Source organism: Rattus norvegicus, chromosome 13 (genome assembly GCF_021556685.1).
Source record: "Rattus norvegicus strain SHRSP/BbbUtx chromosome 13, alternate assembly SHRSP_T2T, whole genome shotgun sequence".
Lineage (NCBI taxonomy): Eukaryota > Metazoa > Chordata > Mammalia > Rodentia > Muridae > Rattus > Rattus norvegicus.
Window position 1 is genome coordinate 67,284,850 of NC_141546.1, and position 16,828 is coordinate 67,301,677.

Here is a 16,828-nt window from a genome sequence, read left to right on the forward strand (position 1 = left end):
ATTTCTTTAGGTGTTTCTCAGCCATTTGGCATTCCTCAGCTGTGAATTCTTTGTTTAGCTCTGAACCCCATTTTTTAATAGGGTTATTTGTTTCCCTGCGGTCTAACTTCTTGAGTTCTTTGTATATTTTGGATATAAGGCCTCTATCTGTTGTAGGATTGGTAAAAATCTTTTCCCAATCTGTTGGTTGCCGTTTTGTCCTAACCACAGTGTCCTTTGCCTTACAGAAGCTTTGCAGTTTTATGAGATCCCATTTGTCGATTCTTGATCTTAGAGCATAAGCCATTGGTGTTTTGTTCAGGAAATTTTTTCCAGTGCCCATGTGTTCCAGATTCTTCCCTAGTTTTTCTTCTATTAGTTTGAGTGTGTCTGGTTTGGTGTGGAGGTCCTTGATCCACTTGGACTTAAGCTTTGTACAGGGTGATAAGGATGGATCGATCTGCATTCTTCTACATGTTGCCCTCCAGTTGAACCAGCACCATTTGCTGAAAATGCTATCTTTTTTCCATTGGATGGTTTTGGCTCCTTTGTCAAAAATCAAGTGACCATAGGTGTGTGGGTTCATTTCTGGGTCTTCAATTCTATTCCATTGGTCTATCTGTCTGTCTCTGTACCAATACCATGCAGTTTTTATCACTATTGCTCTGTAATACTGCTTGAGTTCAGGGATAGTGATTCCCCCTGAAGTCCTTTTATTGTTGAGGATAGCTTTAGCTATCCTGGGTTTTTTGTTATTCCAGATGAATTTGCAAATTGTTCTGTCTAACTCTTTGAAGAATTGGATTGGTATTTTGATGGGGATTGCATTGAATCTGTAGATTGCTTTTGGTAAAATGGCCATTTTTACTATATTAATCCTGCCAATCCATGAGCATGGGAGATCTTTCCATCTTCTGAGGTCTTCTTCAATTTCTTTCCTCAGTGTCTTGAAGTTCTTATTGTACAGATCTTTTACTTGCTTGGTTAAAGTCACACCGAGGTACTTTATATTATTTGGGTCTATTATGAAGGGTGTCATTTCCCTAATTTCTTTCTCGGCTTGTTCCTCTTTTGTATAGAGGAAGGCAACTGATTTATTTGAGTTAATTTTATACCCAGCCACTTTGCTGAAGTTGTTTATCAGCTTTAGTAGTTCTCTGGTGGAACTTTTGGGATCACTTAAATATACTATCATGTCATCTGCAAATAGTGATATTTTGACCTCTTCTTTTCCGATCTGTATCCCCTTGATCTCCTTTTGTTGTCTGATTGCTCTGGCTAGAACTTCAAGAACTATATTGAATAAGTAGGGAGAGAGTGGGCAGCCTTGTCTAGTCCCTGATTTTAGTGGGATTGCTTCAAGTTTCTCTCCATTTAGTTTAATGTTAGCAACTGGTTTGCTGTATATGGCTTTTACTATGTTTAGGTATGGGCCTTGAATTCCTATTCTTTCCAGGACTTTTATCATGAAGGGGTGTTGAATTTTGTCAAATGCTTTCTCAGCATCTAATGAAATGATCATGTGGTTCTGTTCTTTCAGTTTGTTTATATAATGGATCACGTTGATGGTTTTCCGTATATTAAACCATCCCTGCATGCCTGGGATGAAGCCTACTTGATCATGGTGGATGATTGTTTTGATGTGCTCTTGAATTCGGTTTGCCAGAATTTTATTGAGTATTTTTACGTCGATATTCATAAGGGAAATTGGTCTGAAGTTCTCTTTCTTTGTTGTGTCTTTGTGCGGTTTAGGTATAAGAGTAATTGTGGCTTCGTAGAAGGTATTCGGTAGTGATCCATCTGTTTCAATTTTGTGGAATAGTTTGGATAATATTGGTATGAGGTCTTCTATGAAGGTCTGATAGAATTCTGCACTAAACCCGTCTGGACATGGGCTCTTTTTGGTTGGGAGACCTTTAATGGCTGCTTCTATTTCCTTAGGAGTTATGGGGTTGTTTAACTGGTTTATCTGTTCCTGATTTAACTTCGATACCTGGTATCTGTCTAGGAAATTGTCCATTTCCTGAAGATTTTCAAGTTTTGTTGAATATAGGTTTTTATAGTAAGATCTGATGATTTTTTGAATTTCCTCTGAATCTGTAGTTATGTCTCCCTTTTCATTTCTGATTTTGTTAATTTGGACGAACTCTCTGTGTCCTCTTGTTAGTCTGGCTAAGGGTTTATCTATCTTGTTGATTTTCTCAAAGAACCAACTTTTGGTTCTGTTGATTCTTTCTATGGTCCTTTTTGTTTCTACTTGGTTGATTTCAGCTCTGAGTTTGATTATTTCCTGCCTTCTACTCTTCCTGGGTGTATTTGCTTCTTTTTGTTCTAGAGCTTTTAGGTGTGCTGTCAAGCTGCTGACATATGCTCTTTCCTGTTTCTTTCTGCAGGCACTCAGCGCTATGAGTTTTCCTCTTAGCACAGCTTTCATTGTGTCCCATAAGTTTGGGTATGTTGTACCTTCATTTTCATTAAATTCTAAAAAGTTTTTAATTTCTTTCTTTATTTCTTCCTTGACCAGGTTATCATTGAGTAGAGCATTGTTCAATTTCCACGTATATGTGGGCATTCTTCCCTTATTGTTATTGAAGACCAGTTTTAGGCCGTGGTGGTCTGATAGCAGGCATGGGATTATTTCTATCTTTCTGTACCTGTTGAGGCCCGTTTTTTGACCAATTATATGGTCAATTTTGGAGAAAGTACCATGAGGAGCTGAGAAGAAGGTATATCCTTTTGCTTTAGGATAGAATGTTCTATAAATATCCGTTAAGTCCATTTGGCTCATGACTTCTCTTAGTCTGTCGACATCTCTGTTTAATTTCTGTTTCCATGATCTGTCCATTGATGAGAGTGGGGTGTTGAAATCTCCCACTATTATTGTGTGAGGTGCAATGTGTGTTTTGAGCTTTAGTAAGGTTTCTTTTACGTATGTAGGTGCCCTTGTATTTGGGGCACACATATTTAGGATTGAGAGTTCATCTTGGTGGATTTTTCCTTTGATGAATATGAAGTGTCCTTCCTTATCTTTTTTGATGACTTTTAGTTGGAAATTGATTTTATTTGATATTAGAATGGCTACTCCAGCTTGCTTCTTCTGACCATTTGCTTGGAAAGTTGTTTTCCAGCCTTTCACTCTGAGGTAGTGTCTGTCTTTGTCTCTGAGGTGTGTTTCCTGTAGGCAGCACAATGCAGGGTCCTCGTTGCGTATCCAGTTTGTTAATCTATGTCTTTTTATTGGGGAGTTGAGGCCATTGATATTGAGAGATATTAAGGAATAGTGATTATTGCTTCCCGTTATATTCATATTTGGATGTGAGGTTATGTTTGTGTGCTTTCATTCTCTTTGTTTTGTTGCCAAGACGATTAGTTTCTTGCTTCTTCTAGGTTATAGCTTGCCTCCTTATGTTGGGCTTTACCATTTATTATCCTTTGTAGTGCTGGATTTGTAGAAAGATATTGTGTAAATTTGGTTTTGTCATGGAATATCTTGGTTTCTCCATCAATGTTAATTGAGAGTTTTGCTGGATACAGTAACCTGGGGTGGCATTTGTGTTCTCTTAGGGGTCTGTATGACATCAGTCCAGGACCTTCTGGCCTTCATAGTTTCTGGTGAGAAGTCTGGTGTGATTCTGATAGGTCTACCTTTATATGTTACTTGACCTTTTTCCCTTACTGCTTTTAATATTCTTTCTTTATTTTGTGCGTTTGGTGTTTTGACAATTATGTGACAGGAGGTGTTTCTTTTCTGGTCCAATCTATTTGGAGTTCTGTAGGCTTCTTGTATGTCTATGGGTATCTCTTTTTTTAGGTTAGGGAAGTTTTCTTCTATGATTTTGTTGAAGATATTTACTGGTCCTTTGAGCTGGGAGTCTTCACTCTCTTCTATACCTATTATCCTTAGGTTTGATCTTCTCATTGAGTCCTGGATTTCCTGTATGTTTTGGACCAGTAGCTTTTTCCGCTTTACATTATCTTTGACAGTTGAGTCAATGATTTCTATGGAATCTTCTGCTCCTGAGATTCTCTCTTCCATCTCTTGTATTCTGTTGGTGAAGCTTGTATCTACAGCTCCTTGTCTCTTCTTTTGGTTTTCTATATCCAGGGTTGTTTCCATGTGTTCTTTCTTGATTGCTTCTATTTCCATTTTTTAATTCCTTCAACTGTTTGATTGTGTTTTCCTGGAATTCTTTCAGGGATTTTTGTGTCTCCTCTGTATGGCCTTCTACTTGTTTATTTATGTTTTCCTGGAATTCTTTCAGGGATTTTTGTGTCTCCTCTCTATGGGCTTCTACTTGTTTATTTATGTTTTCCTGGAATTCTTTCAGGCATTTTTGCGATTCCTCTCTGTAGGCTTCTACTTGTTCTCTAAGGGAGTTCTTCACGTCTTTCTTGAAGTCCTCCAGCATCATGATCAAAAATGATTTTGAAACTAGATCTTGCTTTTCTGGTGTGTTTGGATATTCCATGTTTGTTTTGATGGGAGAATTGGGCTCCGATGGTGCCATGTAGTCTTGGTTTCTGTTGCTTGGGTTCCTGCGCTTGCCTCTCGCCATCAGATTATCTCTAGTGTTACTTTGTTCTGCTATTTCTGACAGTGGCTAGACTGTCCTATAAGCCTGTGTGTCAGGAGTGCTGTAGACCTGTTTTCCTCTCTTTCAGTCAGTTATGGGGACAGAGTGTTCTGCTTTCAGGCGTGTAGTTTTTCCTCTCTACAGGTCTTCAGTTGTTCCTGTGGGCCTTGTCTTGAGTTCACCAGGCAGCTTTCTTGCAGCAGAAAAGTTGGTCTTACCTGTGGTCCCGAGGCTCAAGTTCGCTCGTGGGGTGCTGCCCACGGGCTCTCTGCAGCGGCAGCAACCAGGAAGACCTGTGCCGCCCCTTCCGGGAGCTTCAGTGCACCAGGGTTCCAGATGGTCTTTGGCTTTTTCCTCAGGCGTCCGAGATGTGTGTGCAGAGAGCAGTCTCTTCTGGTTTCCCAGGCTTGTCTGCCTCTCTGAAGGTTTAGCTCTCCCTCCCACGGGATTTGGGTGCAGAGAACTGTTTATCCGGTCTGTTTCCTTCAGGTTCCGGCGGTGTCTCAGGCAGGGGTCCTGCCGCTCCTGGGCCATTATCTGACAATTCTTAATGAACAGACTTTAAAATCAAAGAGCAAATTATGGAAAATATTCCCAGTATAATTAGAAGCAAAAAAAAATCTAATTTCTTTAATACACAAAGAATTATAATTTGAGATTAAAATAGTTCAAAGGAAAAGAGTATAGGACAGGAGGAGTTCACATTCAACTAATGGTGTGTTTTTGCAAACACCAAACTCTACTCATGAACATGAGAGGCTTGAGTCCTGAGCCCACTTTTCAAGGGACAGATCCGGTAAAGACAATGGCTCCATGGAGGAGACAGAGGATGAGGAGCTGGGAGCGTGGCCTGTGGTGGGCAATGCTGGGAGCAGCAATGTGGCTGGTGCAGCCTTCGGGAGGACAAGATGGCAGCTTCCAAGTCTCCGTCCGTCTCCTGGTGTAGTTACCCTTCTATGAAATTATACTATAGGAATCTCAAAAGGCATCAAGAAAGCATGCCTAGGGATAAAGATGATTGGCGTTGTTCTCACAAATTTTTCAAAACAATTTTAAAAACTGAAAAGTGCTTAAGGGGCTGGAAAGATGGCTCAGGGGTTAAGAGCACTGATAAGAACACTTCCAGAGGTCCTGAGTTCAATTCCCAGCAGCCACATGGTGGCTCACAACCATCTGTAATGAGATCTGATGCCCTCTCTGGTGTGTCTGAAGACAGCTACAGTGCACTCATATACATAAAATAAATCTTTTTTTAAACAGCTTAATTCTTTGTCCATGAAATTATCAACTCAGTACGTACTAGAAAGCCACCAAAAGAAAAGCTAGAAAATCTACCCATATGTGTTTATTTGGAGACAATAACTCACATTTCTTAAACAGTAAATATGATGGCCACTATTATAAGCCTTTTACAAATTCTGCACTGAATGAACTCAAATATCTCCAAGATGGATAAATATGTAAAAATAACAATTGTAGGATACTTTGTGTGCTCTGATTGATTTCGTTATATCACATATGTGCTGTGGATCTACACAGGCAGGCAGGGCTGTAGCTATGGCCCAGCCTGGGGCCCTCTTACAATGTACTCAATAAACTCTTCTGACAAACGAATGTCTATAAAGACAATATATGATGTACTGTATATTAAGAAGGTAAATATATGAAACTTTTTCATGTATATATGAAATTTATATTTTAAAATCTAAAGTATTCCTTGAGAAAGACAGCAATTTGAGAAAACTTTAATATTCTTTTCATACTTTCCATCATATAGGAATTTTTAACATTTTCAACATGATTGCATATTCCTTTAAAATCAAATAAACATGTACACACACCCACACATCCACACACCCACACACACCCCAAGCCTAACAAAAGCATTGGCTCCCACTTCCTTCCTTAGGTAGGAAGCCCCAAAGTACAAGGATCTGAATGAGGAGGCTCATGGTTCTAAAACAACTGTTGGCTGACAGTTTTCTTTGTCCCAGGACTAAGTCAACATAATGATATATTTATAAAGTGCCTAAGTTCTACTATAAATAAAACAAAGGTAAAGGGGAAACAAGATGGTCTTATGTGAGTCACAGTGTACACTTCTGAGGTCCACAGGCTCCTTACAACACAGCACGGACATCACTCACGTACATGTCCATAAACACTGACTCCACAGTGACTGCTGACAGTCCTGACAAAAGCCCCAACACATCAACGTCTTCCTACAGATCTAGGACGGAGCTCCATACTTCATACACATGAGCACCTTCAGTCCCCAGAACAAGGAGATTCCTAGCTGGTTGAGTACTTGTATAGAAATTATAAAAATTAAAATTAATCTGTATCAATTAGAAATTAGGAATAGCAAACAGAAACTGAAGTTTATAAATCGTTGAATCTATGTTTATAATACCTACTTTTAAATCTTTTGTTTTTTTAACAGATTATTGCTTAGGTTTTTTTTTTTGTTTTTTCTTTTGTTTCTGAGACAAAGCACTGCTGTGTAGCCCATGCCGGGTCTCGAGTACCAAAATTAGAAGGATGTACTACTATATCCAGCCTTTATGACTGTTTTGAATGGGATTTCTTTTTTTTCTTAAGATTTATTTATTTTATGTATACAAGTACACTGTAGCAATCTTCAGACACACCAGAAGAGGGCATCAGATCCCATTACAGAGGGTTGTGAGCCACCACTTGGTTGCTGGGAGCCATCTCTCCAGCCCCCTGAATGGGATTCCTTTACCCTAGAAACAAGCCATGTAGCTGACTCTCTGCATGCCGCTCACTCCAAAGGTTGGCTTTCCCAGTTAATCTCACCTTCTTCCTCCTTCCCAGACTTCCAGGTGCCTTTAATTCAGAGCCACACTCTGTTCCCTGGACACGGTCTTAGGTTCCCACGCGACTCTCACCCTTAGATCTTACCTGTCCAGTAGCAACTCCAGAACTTCCTTGGTCGAGGCAAAGCCTCTATATGTTGACAAGAAGATGCTGATGTAGGTAAAGTCGTTGTCCCCAAAAGCTGTCAGCAGGTTCTCCACAAGCTTCTCCAGTGTGCCAGCTTTGATGGTCCTGATCTTACAGGTCTCATACTGACTGACTGTGTGTCCTGGAGGCAGCTGGTCCCCTTCAACCTGTGGGACAAATTCATTATTAGCATCGATAGCATCACTTCCTGATGTAAAACTGAAAACATTGAAATAGTATTTCAGTCTACTCTCATATAGCTTCTCTAAAAGTCCCGTAAGGCAGTGTGCTCTTCTGTAAACACAGTACGGCAGAATGGTGACTGTGTGGGCAAGTGTGTGGAGGGGGCTTCCCATTCTTTGTAAAGAAAGAGAGATTATTCCTTCACAGCTACACAATGGCTTCTCCTTACATCGTTAGTGACAGCAGGGTGATGGCAATATTTTATCAAAGACGTTGTCTGTCACCGGATGGGGTGTAGCAAACTGCCAACTGTCTGATCCTCTTTGTACGGTTAAAGAGATGTCTTCAATCTCAGTTTAAAACAAGGCTTACCATGGTATGCCAGAGGAGTCAACACATAATGTTCTGGAAGTCTGATTGTTCCAAACTTATATATATATTATATTTATATATACACATTTATATATCCAATACATACATACATACATATTCATATCACACACAGAGAGCATAGGGTTTATGTAAGCTGACACTATGGTCATCCTTGAAAAGTCAGGGATGGAGGAAGCCTGCTCTCCCTGGCACCCTGTGGAGACCTAACATGATCCCACAGCCTTCAGTCCACAGATGGCCATGTACTTTCTGAGGGAGAAACACCTGCTCTGCAAGGCCTGGGGCTTATCCCGGGGTCTCGATGAAAGGCATGATGGGGGCATGGCCTGCTCTCGGGAAATTTGCAAACACCAAAGCATAAGGGCTTATGAGAAACAGCTAGCAGGGAAAAGCAAGCCTTCAGTTATCAGTCACTGTCGCGATACATTAGCACATCTAAACCTTAATGTGGAAAGATCAGTGGTAAAATGTGAAAAGCCTGAAAACTGAGGCTGAGAGGAGAGAATCAAACTGCAGAAAAATAAGGGTGTGCCTTGCATTCTCAGTAAATCTGGGCCTAGCAAATTACATGCAGATGTAATTTTTCAAGTTGAACTCCTTCATGGGTGCTAAGGAAACTGACCTACCAAGAAGAGCTCTGCAATACATCTGTTTCCAAAGTAAATAATTAGTCTCACTGCTGCAAAGACTCTCACTGGTGCAAAACCTACCAGGCAGTTATCTGAACTATAAACTGAATTACTCAATACTGACTGCCTAAAGTCCTAAATTAAAACACATACATACATAATACATACATACATAGTACATATGTACATACATACATACATACTACATACATACATACAGAAATCAGAGTGACAAGATATGACTTTTAATGATGACAGCTGTGGCTACTGAGTTCTGGCCCTGTCAGAAGTTAAACTACAACAAGAGAATTAATCCAGAGATTACTTTCAGAAAGACCCACATGGTGGCAACCACTTTTAGGTTAGAAGAGCTTAATGTCACTCTGTCTAGCTGCTGACAGGAACTGACACAGGACCATGGTGTATGAGGTGCATGGCTTTGTTTCTTGATTTTTTTTAATTTTTTAAGGATGAGGTTGGAGAGATTGTTCAGCGGCTCATGCTTCCTGCTCTCTAGAAGACTCAATTTCAGTTCCCAGAACCCATGTCAGGCAGCTCACAACCGCCTGGAACTCAGGCTCTAGGGGATCTGTCCTCCTCAGGCATTAACACATGTGACACACATGTGTACATCACATACATACAAATATATACACATAAATAAAAACTTAAAACTTATAAAGTTTTTCCAAAGACATGGGTGTGACGCAGGAGAAACAGGCGCTTTTCTGTAGGGCTCTTGCAAACTCTAGCAAGTAGGTATGACACGCAGCCTTCCCAGGTCCGTTCCTTTTACTCTGTGAGCATCTTACAGAGCCTAGTAATGAGCTGTAATCACTAAAGACAGAGTCAGGTTTACTGCTTTACACTTTGAGAGAAAAATCTAGGTGAAGACAATATAAGATATAATGCTAATTAGCCAGGCCTAATGGCTCACACCTAGATGCCCAGCCATACAGAGGCTGATGACAAAGGGTTGCTGTGAGTTCAAGACCAGCCCAAGCTACACTGTAAATTCCAGACCAGCTTTGGATACAAAAAGAGACACATTTCAATAAACAAACAAGCAAAGTATAAAAACTAAATCTGGGGCTAGAGAGATGGCTCAGTGGTTAAGAGCACCGACTGCTCTTCCAGAGGTCCTGAGTTCAATTCCCAGCAACCACATGGTGGTTCACAACCATCTGTAATGGGATCCGATGCCCTCTTCTGTGTGTCTGAAGACAGCTACAGTGTACTCATATAAATTAAATAAATAACATTTTTAATTAAAATTTAAATACAATAGAAATATTTATCTAAAAATACCTGTATCTCTTTGATCTCTTTCTTAGTAAGACTAAAAACATAAGTATGTTTTGTAGTTTTTGCTCTGTTCTTCAAAAGACTGTCAAGATAATTATCTGCCTACACAATAACATACAAGTCATTAAAAAATATTTAATGTCAAGTGTTCCCGGCACAAGGCATGGCTTCTCTGTTGGTAGGAATGGTCTGACTCTAATTTTAGATCAAACTTCCTTACTTTGTGATATGTCAGGGCTTCCTTACTGAGCAGTTTATACTTTGATGAGTCTCACCTTACTTTGAAGTACAAACTCCACTCGAAAACTAGACCTTTCTTACTGTAATGCTGACTGAAAAGAACTAATTTTTCACTGGTATTGATGTGGCCAAGAACTCAAACAGAGAGAAAAGTGCTTGTCGGAGAACTTGACCACATGGGTCCCTTTTCCTGCCAGAGAGCAGATGTGGCTGGCTGCCAGGGCACTCCCTGGGGAACGGAATGGCTGCTCTAGCCAGGCTCTTTCTTCACTCTGCATGCAGGACGCTTCCTTGTGTCCTGACTGGTTCCTGCTCCTCAGTGTTTGTGTCTGTACATCAGGAAGAAGCATGGGAGACTTGAGAGACCCCTTGGTAAAATGTGCTCGCCGCTCAGATACTGCAGCAAGCAAGCGGCAGCAGCAGAATGTGAAAACAGAATCATGCCGTTGGCGGGAATCACTCTCACAAACCTCAACGATGGCGGTCGGGGCTGGCCATTTGCTTATTGTTTTCCATGGAGCTTCTACATTCTCAATGGACACACCGCAGGCTGCTCACTGTCAAAGGCCAGACCAGATTTTTTGGTTCTAGGTGAATCTTAACTGAGCAATATTCAAAAAGTACATTTTCACAAAACAAACAAACATGCAAAAACTTAGGATTATCTGCTGACTGCCGGAATTATTTTGAAGTAAAGTTACACAGAAGTAAAATGTAAAAACATATCCGCTTGGCTAGCAAGACAGGTCAGTGGGTAAAGGTGTGTGCATCAGACTGACCACCTAAAACCAATCCCACAGACCACACAGTGGGAGGAGAGAACTGACGCACGGAAGCTGTCTTCTAACCTCCACACGCACATGCATGGTACACAGATACATACATGCATTTTCACACACACACACACACACCAAATTAATAAATGAAAAAATTAGTATCATGCCAGACTGGATAAACTCAAATGTTAAAAGTTCTACTTTTTGCAGCGAAAGAGTTCATAGGTCCATAATCCTTTTAAGGAACTTCAGAACCTATTCTTGTATTATCTGAATAACTTCTAATTGAAGTTTTTTTTTAAAGAGCGGAGCCCTTGGCAGACAGTGTTTAGTAAGTCAGACTTGGAAAGCAAGACAAGGAGGCCTGAGCCTGCCCTGTGGGTTAGCACGATAACAGGAAACTGCTCAATCTGGGTTTAATCAGAACCCATGACTTTCCTGACAAGACCATGATACCAAGGCCACAAAAATGCTACATGGCTGTGTTTTTGGTCAACTCGTTTACTACCAGAAGTCAGCTTTTTCTAAGAGAGCATGCTTAATGCCCACAGCATAAATATCTACAATTCTGCCTGAGTGACTGAGCTGTGTGTACAAGTTCCTAATTGCCAAAGCTCACAGACACTCGGGGTCCAGGACCACAAGCTCAGCACTGGCCCTCTGCTTAGGGACAGGCTTACCCTTTTGCTAGGTTAACCATGCCAGTTAAAGGATGCTATACAAAAAATTAATCACAGATAAACAATAAAAATTAAATAATTTGGGAGCATGCAGAAATGTCTCGTGTGTTATTTGGGACCTACCCACAGAACTAAAACACTCTACTTATTTTAAATGTAAGCATGAGTCTCATATGTACATATAAATGCATTTATACATGTGTGTTTGTATGCATGGATAGGATAAGTCAAGACGGGTTTACAATTTGAAGTGAACTAATCAGGGTAATTAGCATTTCTATCACAGCAAACATTATCATCTCCACATGTTCTAACTTACAGAGTCTTCTCTAGTGATTTTGAAATGCATAACTAACACCATTGTCTATGATCCCAATTATGTGCCTTGTCACCAGCCACCTTCCCTCTTCCCTTTCTAACTTCTAGAAGCCTCTATTCTCCTTGACATGATCAACTTTTTAAACAGCCACACCTGAGTGAGAACATGTCTCTCTGTGCCTGGCTTATTTCCTTTAACGTAGTGTCTCCAGTTCTGTCTATGTTACTGCAAGTAACAGGATCCTTTTAAGGATGAACAATGTTTGTTTCTCTGCACATATATACATCGGACCATTATAACCCACTCAGCCATTGACCCCACACCTTGACGAATGTCAACAGTCTCGCAGGAACAGGCAAGCTCAGGTTCTCTTGTAAGTAATTAAATGATTGCACTTCCTCTGGAGATGTGTCCTGTAGTGGGACTGCTTTGGTTATATGGCAATTTTTTTTAAGATTTATTCATTTATTATATATGAGTACACTGTAGCTGTCTTCAGACACAGCAGAAGAGGGCATCAGATCTCTTTACAGATGGTTGTGAGCCACCATGTGGTTGCTGGGAATTGAACTCAGGACCTCTGGAAGAGCAGTCAGGTTATATGGCAATTCCTTATTGGTTCCATGCTGACAGTGTGTCCTGCGTTCTTCTTAATGAGGCCATCAGTCCTGTGCTGGCATGCGGTGAGTAAGGCATGAAGAGATGCCTCTTCCACCTGTTCATCTAGTCACTGACTCACATATTCACACAACAGTACCACAAGCAGCCAAGCCTTACAGTTTAAACATCCAGGCCACTTAGTCCAACCGAGGAAACATGAACGGAAGCCATGAAAACGCAGAAGGTAAGCTACTGTCTCCGCCTATCGTAAGGCCACAGGTTATACCACACAACTGAAGACAGGTTAACAAGAGAAACCTACAGCAAATGCTACCTCGTGCTTCTCCATGACCTGTGAGGAGAATTCAGAAAAGGAGGCCCAGGGAAAAGAGTGCCTGTGCCTCTGCTCATGCGGGATGGAGCCACGGAGAGACCGAAGTGACCGGACCTCAGTGACAGAGCAAGAGCTGGACCTACCTGGCTCAGCCTGCTGGGACTCGCCCTGCCTAGTGTGATGTACTGACTCGTTCACCACTGCTAGGGTAAAACACCATGGCCAAGGCAACTTGTAGGAAGAAGGCTTATGGTTCCAGAGGAATAGAGTCCATCATGGGGGGAGGGGGACGCTATAGTAGACAGACACACGTGGTGGCTGGAGCAGCAACTGAGAGCTTGCCTCTCAACCTATAACCCGGAAGCACAAGGGCAGAAGTACAAGGAGTGCATAGCTCTTGAACCCTCAAAGCCCACACCCAGTGACACGCTTCCCCAGCAAGGGCACACCTCCTAAACCCACCCCAGGAGCACCACAACTAGGGTTCAGACGCCCAAGAATATTGGGAACATCCCATTCAAAACATTACATCTGTCTTCTCTTAGGGCAGAGCAGAACCCTTTCTGGGCTGACAGTCCTAACAGCACAAATCAGGTAATTTATTTATTGCAAACCTTACACAAAAAGGTGGAGTAAGTTTTGAGAAACATTTTAGTTCTTCCAACAGCTTTGGGGAAGAGGTGGTTTAGTTTCTGTTTGAGGAGATAAAGAGGAAGAGAAGTCAAAAGGTCAGAAAGATCTTGCTTTTTTGCACCCCTGACCTTTAGTTCAAAATACTCCATATGCCAAAGTACCTACTTAGAGGTACCATTTTCTGAACCCCAACATAACTCAACATGAGAGAAATGCAGAGAGACTGGCAGCATATCTTAGAAGCCCCGAGAGGGACTGGTGTGCTGGAGGTGCCAGAAAGGGCTTCCGGGACAGGCGATGCCCACACTGTGACTGCACAATGTTGGCAAGGGCACAGCAGGCACAGAGCCCAGCATAAACAAAGTCATTAAGGAGAATAAAGCGTGGGGGTTGGGGGGTTGCAAAGGTAATGGGACAACGTGAATGATGGCCTGGCTAGACAGTCAGCTGGGTCCTACATGACCACAGTCTTCAATGATATACCCTAAGGGGTGGAGATGCTGGGTCCTCTAGGAAGTAGGACCTCACCCTGATGGTGAGGGCGTGCTCTAGCTGTGGTCAGAAAAAATGGTGCTGAGGAGAGCATTGGTGAAGGGTGCTTTACAGCTGGGAAAACAACTGGAAAACTGTTGTAATGCAGAGGAGACTGTGGAAAGATCTTAACTGGTACAGAGCAAAGAACTGGTTAGAGAGAGGCATTTAAATTGTATGCAGAGGTAAAAGATAAAGGCAAAGAAAGAAACCAGGATGTTTACCTGATTTCTGGCATGGCTGACTGTACACAAAGGGTGTCACCAAATCAAAGAAAATAGAGAAGGGTAAAGGTGTGGTTAGGGAAGAACTGAATTCTATTTAGAAATTACACAGCTTGAGGAGCTAGGGACATAGCTCCTTATTAAAATGCCTGTGAAGCAAGCAGGAGGACCTGAGTCTAAGTCTGTATCCCAACACCCACAGTAAAGCAGCACATCCCTGACAGTGGGAAGGAGGGGCCAAAGAGTGGATCCTTGGAGCATGCTGGGCTACCACTCCAGCCAATGAGTGAATCCAGACTCACTGAGAGACTCGCTCAAAAATAAGGTGAAAAGAAGTTAAAGAAAAAAAGAAAATACTTACATGTCAATCTCTGGCCTCCACATACAGATTCATGCCTCCACATGTGCACACACACAAGTATATGAAACATACATGTACTGCACATAAAAATTTAATTAACTAAAAATAAAAATACACAACTTGACTTGACCATTCTGTGAGAATTCTTATAGTGGTATGAACTAACTTGAGGACATGCAACGGGTATCCAAGGGGCATTTAAAAAAAAAAATCTAAAAGTGGGCCAGAGAAATGGTTAGTGGTTAAGAGCATTTGCTGCTCTTCCAGAAGACCCTCATTTAGTTCCCAGCACCCACATCCAGTGGCTCACAACTGTCTGTAACTCTAGATCCAGGGTACTGATGTCTTTGGCCTCCTGGGACACTTGCACTCACATGCACATATCTGCATTCAGGCACCCACGCAAGCAGAATAGTAAATCTAAAAGCTGGGAAGAAGGGCTCCAAAGGGAAATCTGTTCTAACAACCAGACAAGATTCACTCTTCCAGTAAGTTATTTAAAACAGGAGTGACTGGCTGAAGAGGACAACTGAACAGACTCTTCAAGAGGAAAGACGGCAAGCTGGGAGGAAGCACCTGCCATGTGCCAGATTCCATGGTGCCATCTGTGGGCAGAGAACCCAAAAGAGGTCCTCACTGCACTGCACATAGACACACAGCACACACAACCACCTCTTCCATCTAACCGTGACAATAACCAAAGCCAAGCCAGCAGTGCATGCGCCCAAGCCAGCAGGCACCACTTGCCAACCAAGCATCCCTCCCGACTCTAGTCAGTGTCATCCTGTTAGTCTGAATTCAACTGTGTTGGGAATATGTACATCAACTGTGACAAACCGGGCTCTTGGAGAGCTGGCTTCTCAGCATCCCATTGCTCGGGAGTCCTTCTCAGTCTGTGGATGGCAGCTGAACACTTTTCTCTTTGTGTCCACTGCAAGCAAAGTATTTTTTTTTTTTTGCCACTTTGGTCTTTGACCTCAGAGAAGATAGAGAATTTGCCTTTGGAGTCTAGAACATGATAAAAAGGAGAAGTGTGGAGGAGGAGACTTGAGCAAGTTCACAACAATGAACTCAATCAAAACAACCCTTGGGTGTTGACCTCGAATGAAGTCACCTGTCAGAATGGAGCTCCAAGGTCAGTTCTCTGAAATGAGTGTCCTTCATCCTCAGGAAATCACTAAGGGAGTCCTACCATGGAACAATAGCCAGCCATCATCACACAGAAAGCCCATCCCCCTCCATCCTGCTTCAGCAAGGTCTCCTAGATCGCCCCTAAGGTTCAGGAACCCTCCCTTAGCAAACAGGAAGGTGTTTTCCACCACAGACTACTTCTTTCTAGCACACACCACTATTTCTGGCCACCTTCAGAGGGTCCAGAGTTTGCTGGGAATGTTCTCACCCCTGCCTCCTCTATGTTTCCTGTGTTTGAAAGCAGGTCTCCATACCCAGACTGGCCTCAAACTCCTAGCACGCCTGTGATCCTCCTGCCTCAGCGCCCTCCACATTGGACTTGAGATGCCTGTGACTACTGCACCCTGCTTCTGCCTTTGTATCTGAAGTTAATTTAGTATAGAATCTAAAGTGAAACCTTAAATGCTCTGGTCATCTACTTGTAAGGAGAAATCACCTGCTCTCTTGAGAAGTCCAAGGACTCAAGTGTTTGAATTAGCATAGCCCCTGCTGCACTTCATAAACAGCACACGCTGTCCCACAGAGAAGAGTATCCAGGGCAAACTTCCCCAAATCACAACCCCCTCCCTGTCCACTCATCGAGAGCTTCCACTGCCCAAGGTCAGCAGATGCTGTGGTCCCAGGTTCATGGGTGTCTTTCCTGTCTGGACTTTCATATGATGTGTGTAACCCAACCAACATCTGTCTGTAAGGACTGGCAGGATGTAGTGAGCTTCTGTGTGGCCTACTATTCTTTATGAATGAAGCCAGCTATGAAAGGAAAGCCTTCTCCACACCTCTGAGCTTTCCCACAGACTGTAGAGTCCTTGGCTTTATCTTCTAGAGCTGAGGGCTAAGTTTTCATTCATAAGCTTGGGTGGCAACAGAATTGCCTGACATTCTCAAACTTAAAGTCATTAGCTTGATTCT

General features: G+C 42.1%; 1 protein-coding gene across 5 annotated transcripts in view; it reads right to left on the bottom strand.

Annotated features, from left to right (window-relative positions):
- Positions 1 to 16,828, bottom strand: part of Rgl1 (ral guanine nucleotide dissociation stimulator like 1) — a 278,552-nt gene that overhangs the window by 75,482 nt on the left and 186,242 nt on the right. For all 5 annotated transcript variants that reach the window (XM_087580169.1, XM_087580166.1, XM_087580168.1 and 2 more), the window contains 1 exon segment: positions 7,479 to 7,687. In XM_087580169.1, the coding sequence (XP_087436295.1) occupies positions 7,479 to 7,687 (209 nt within the window).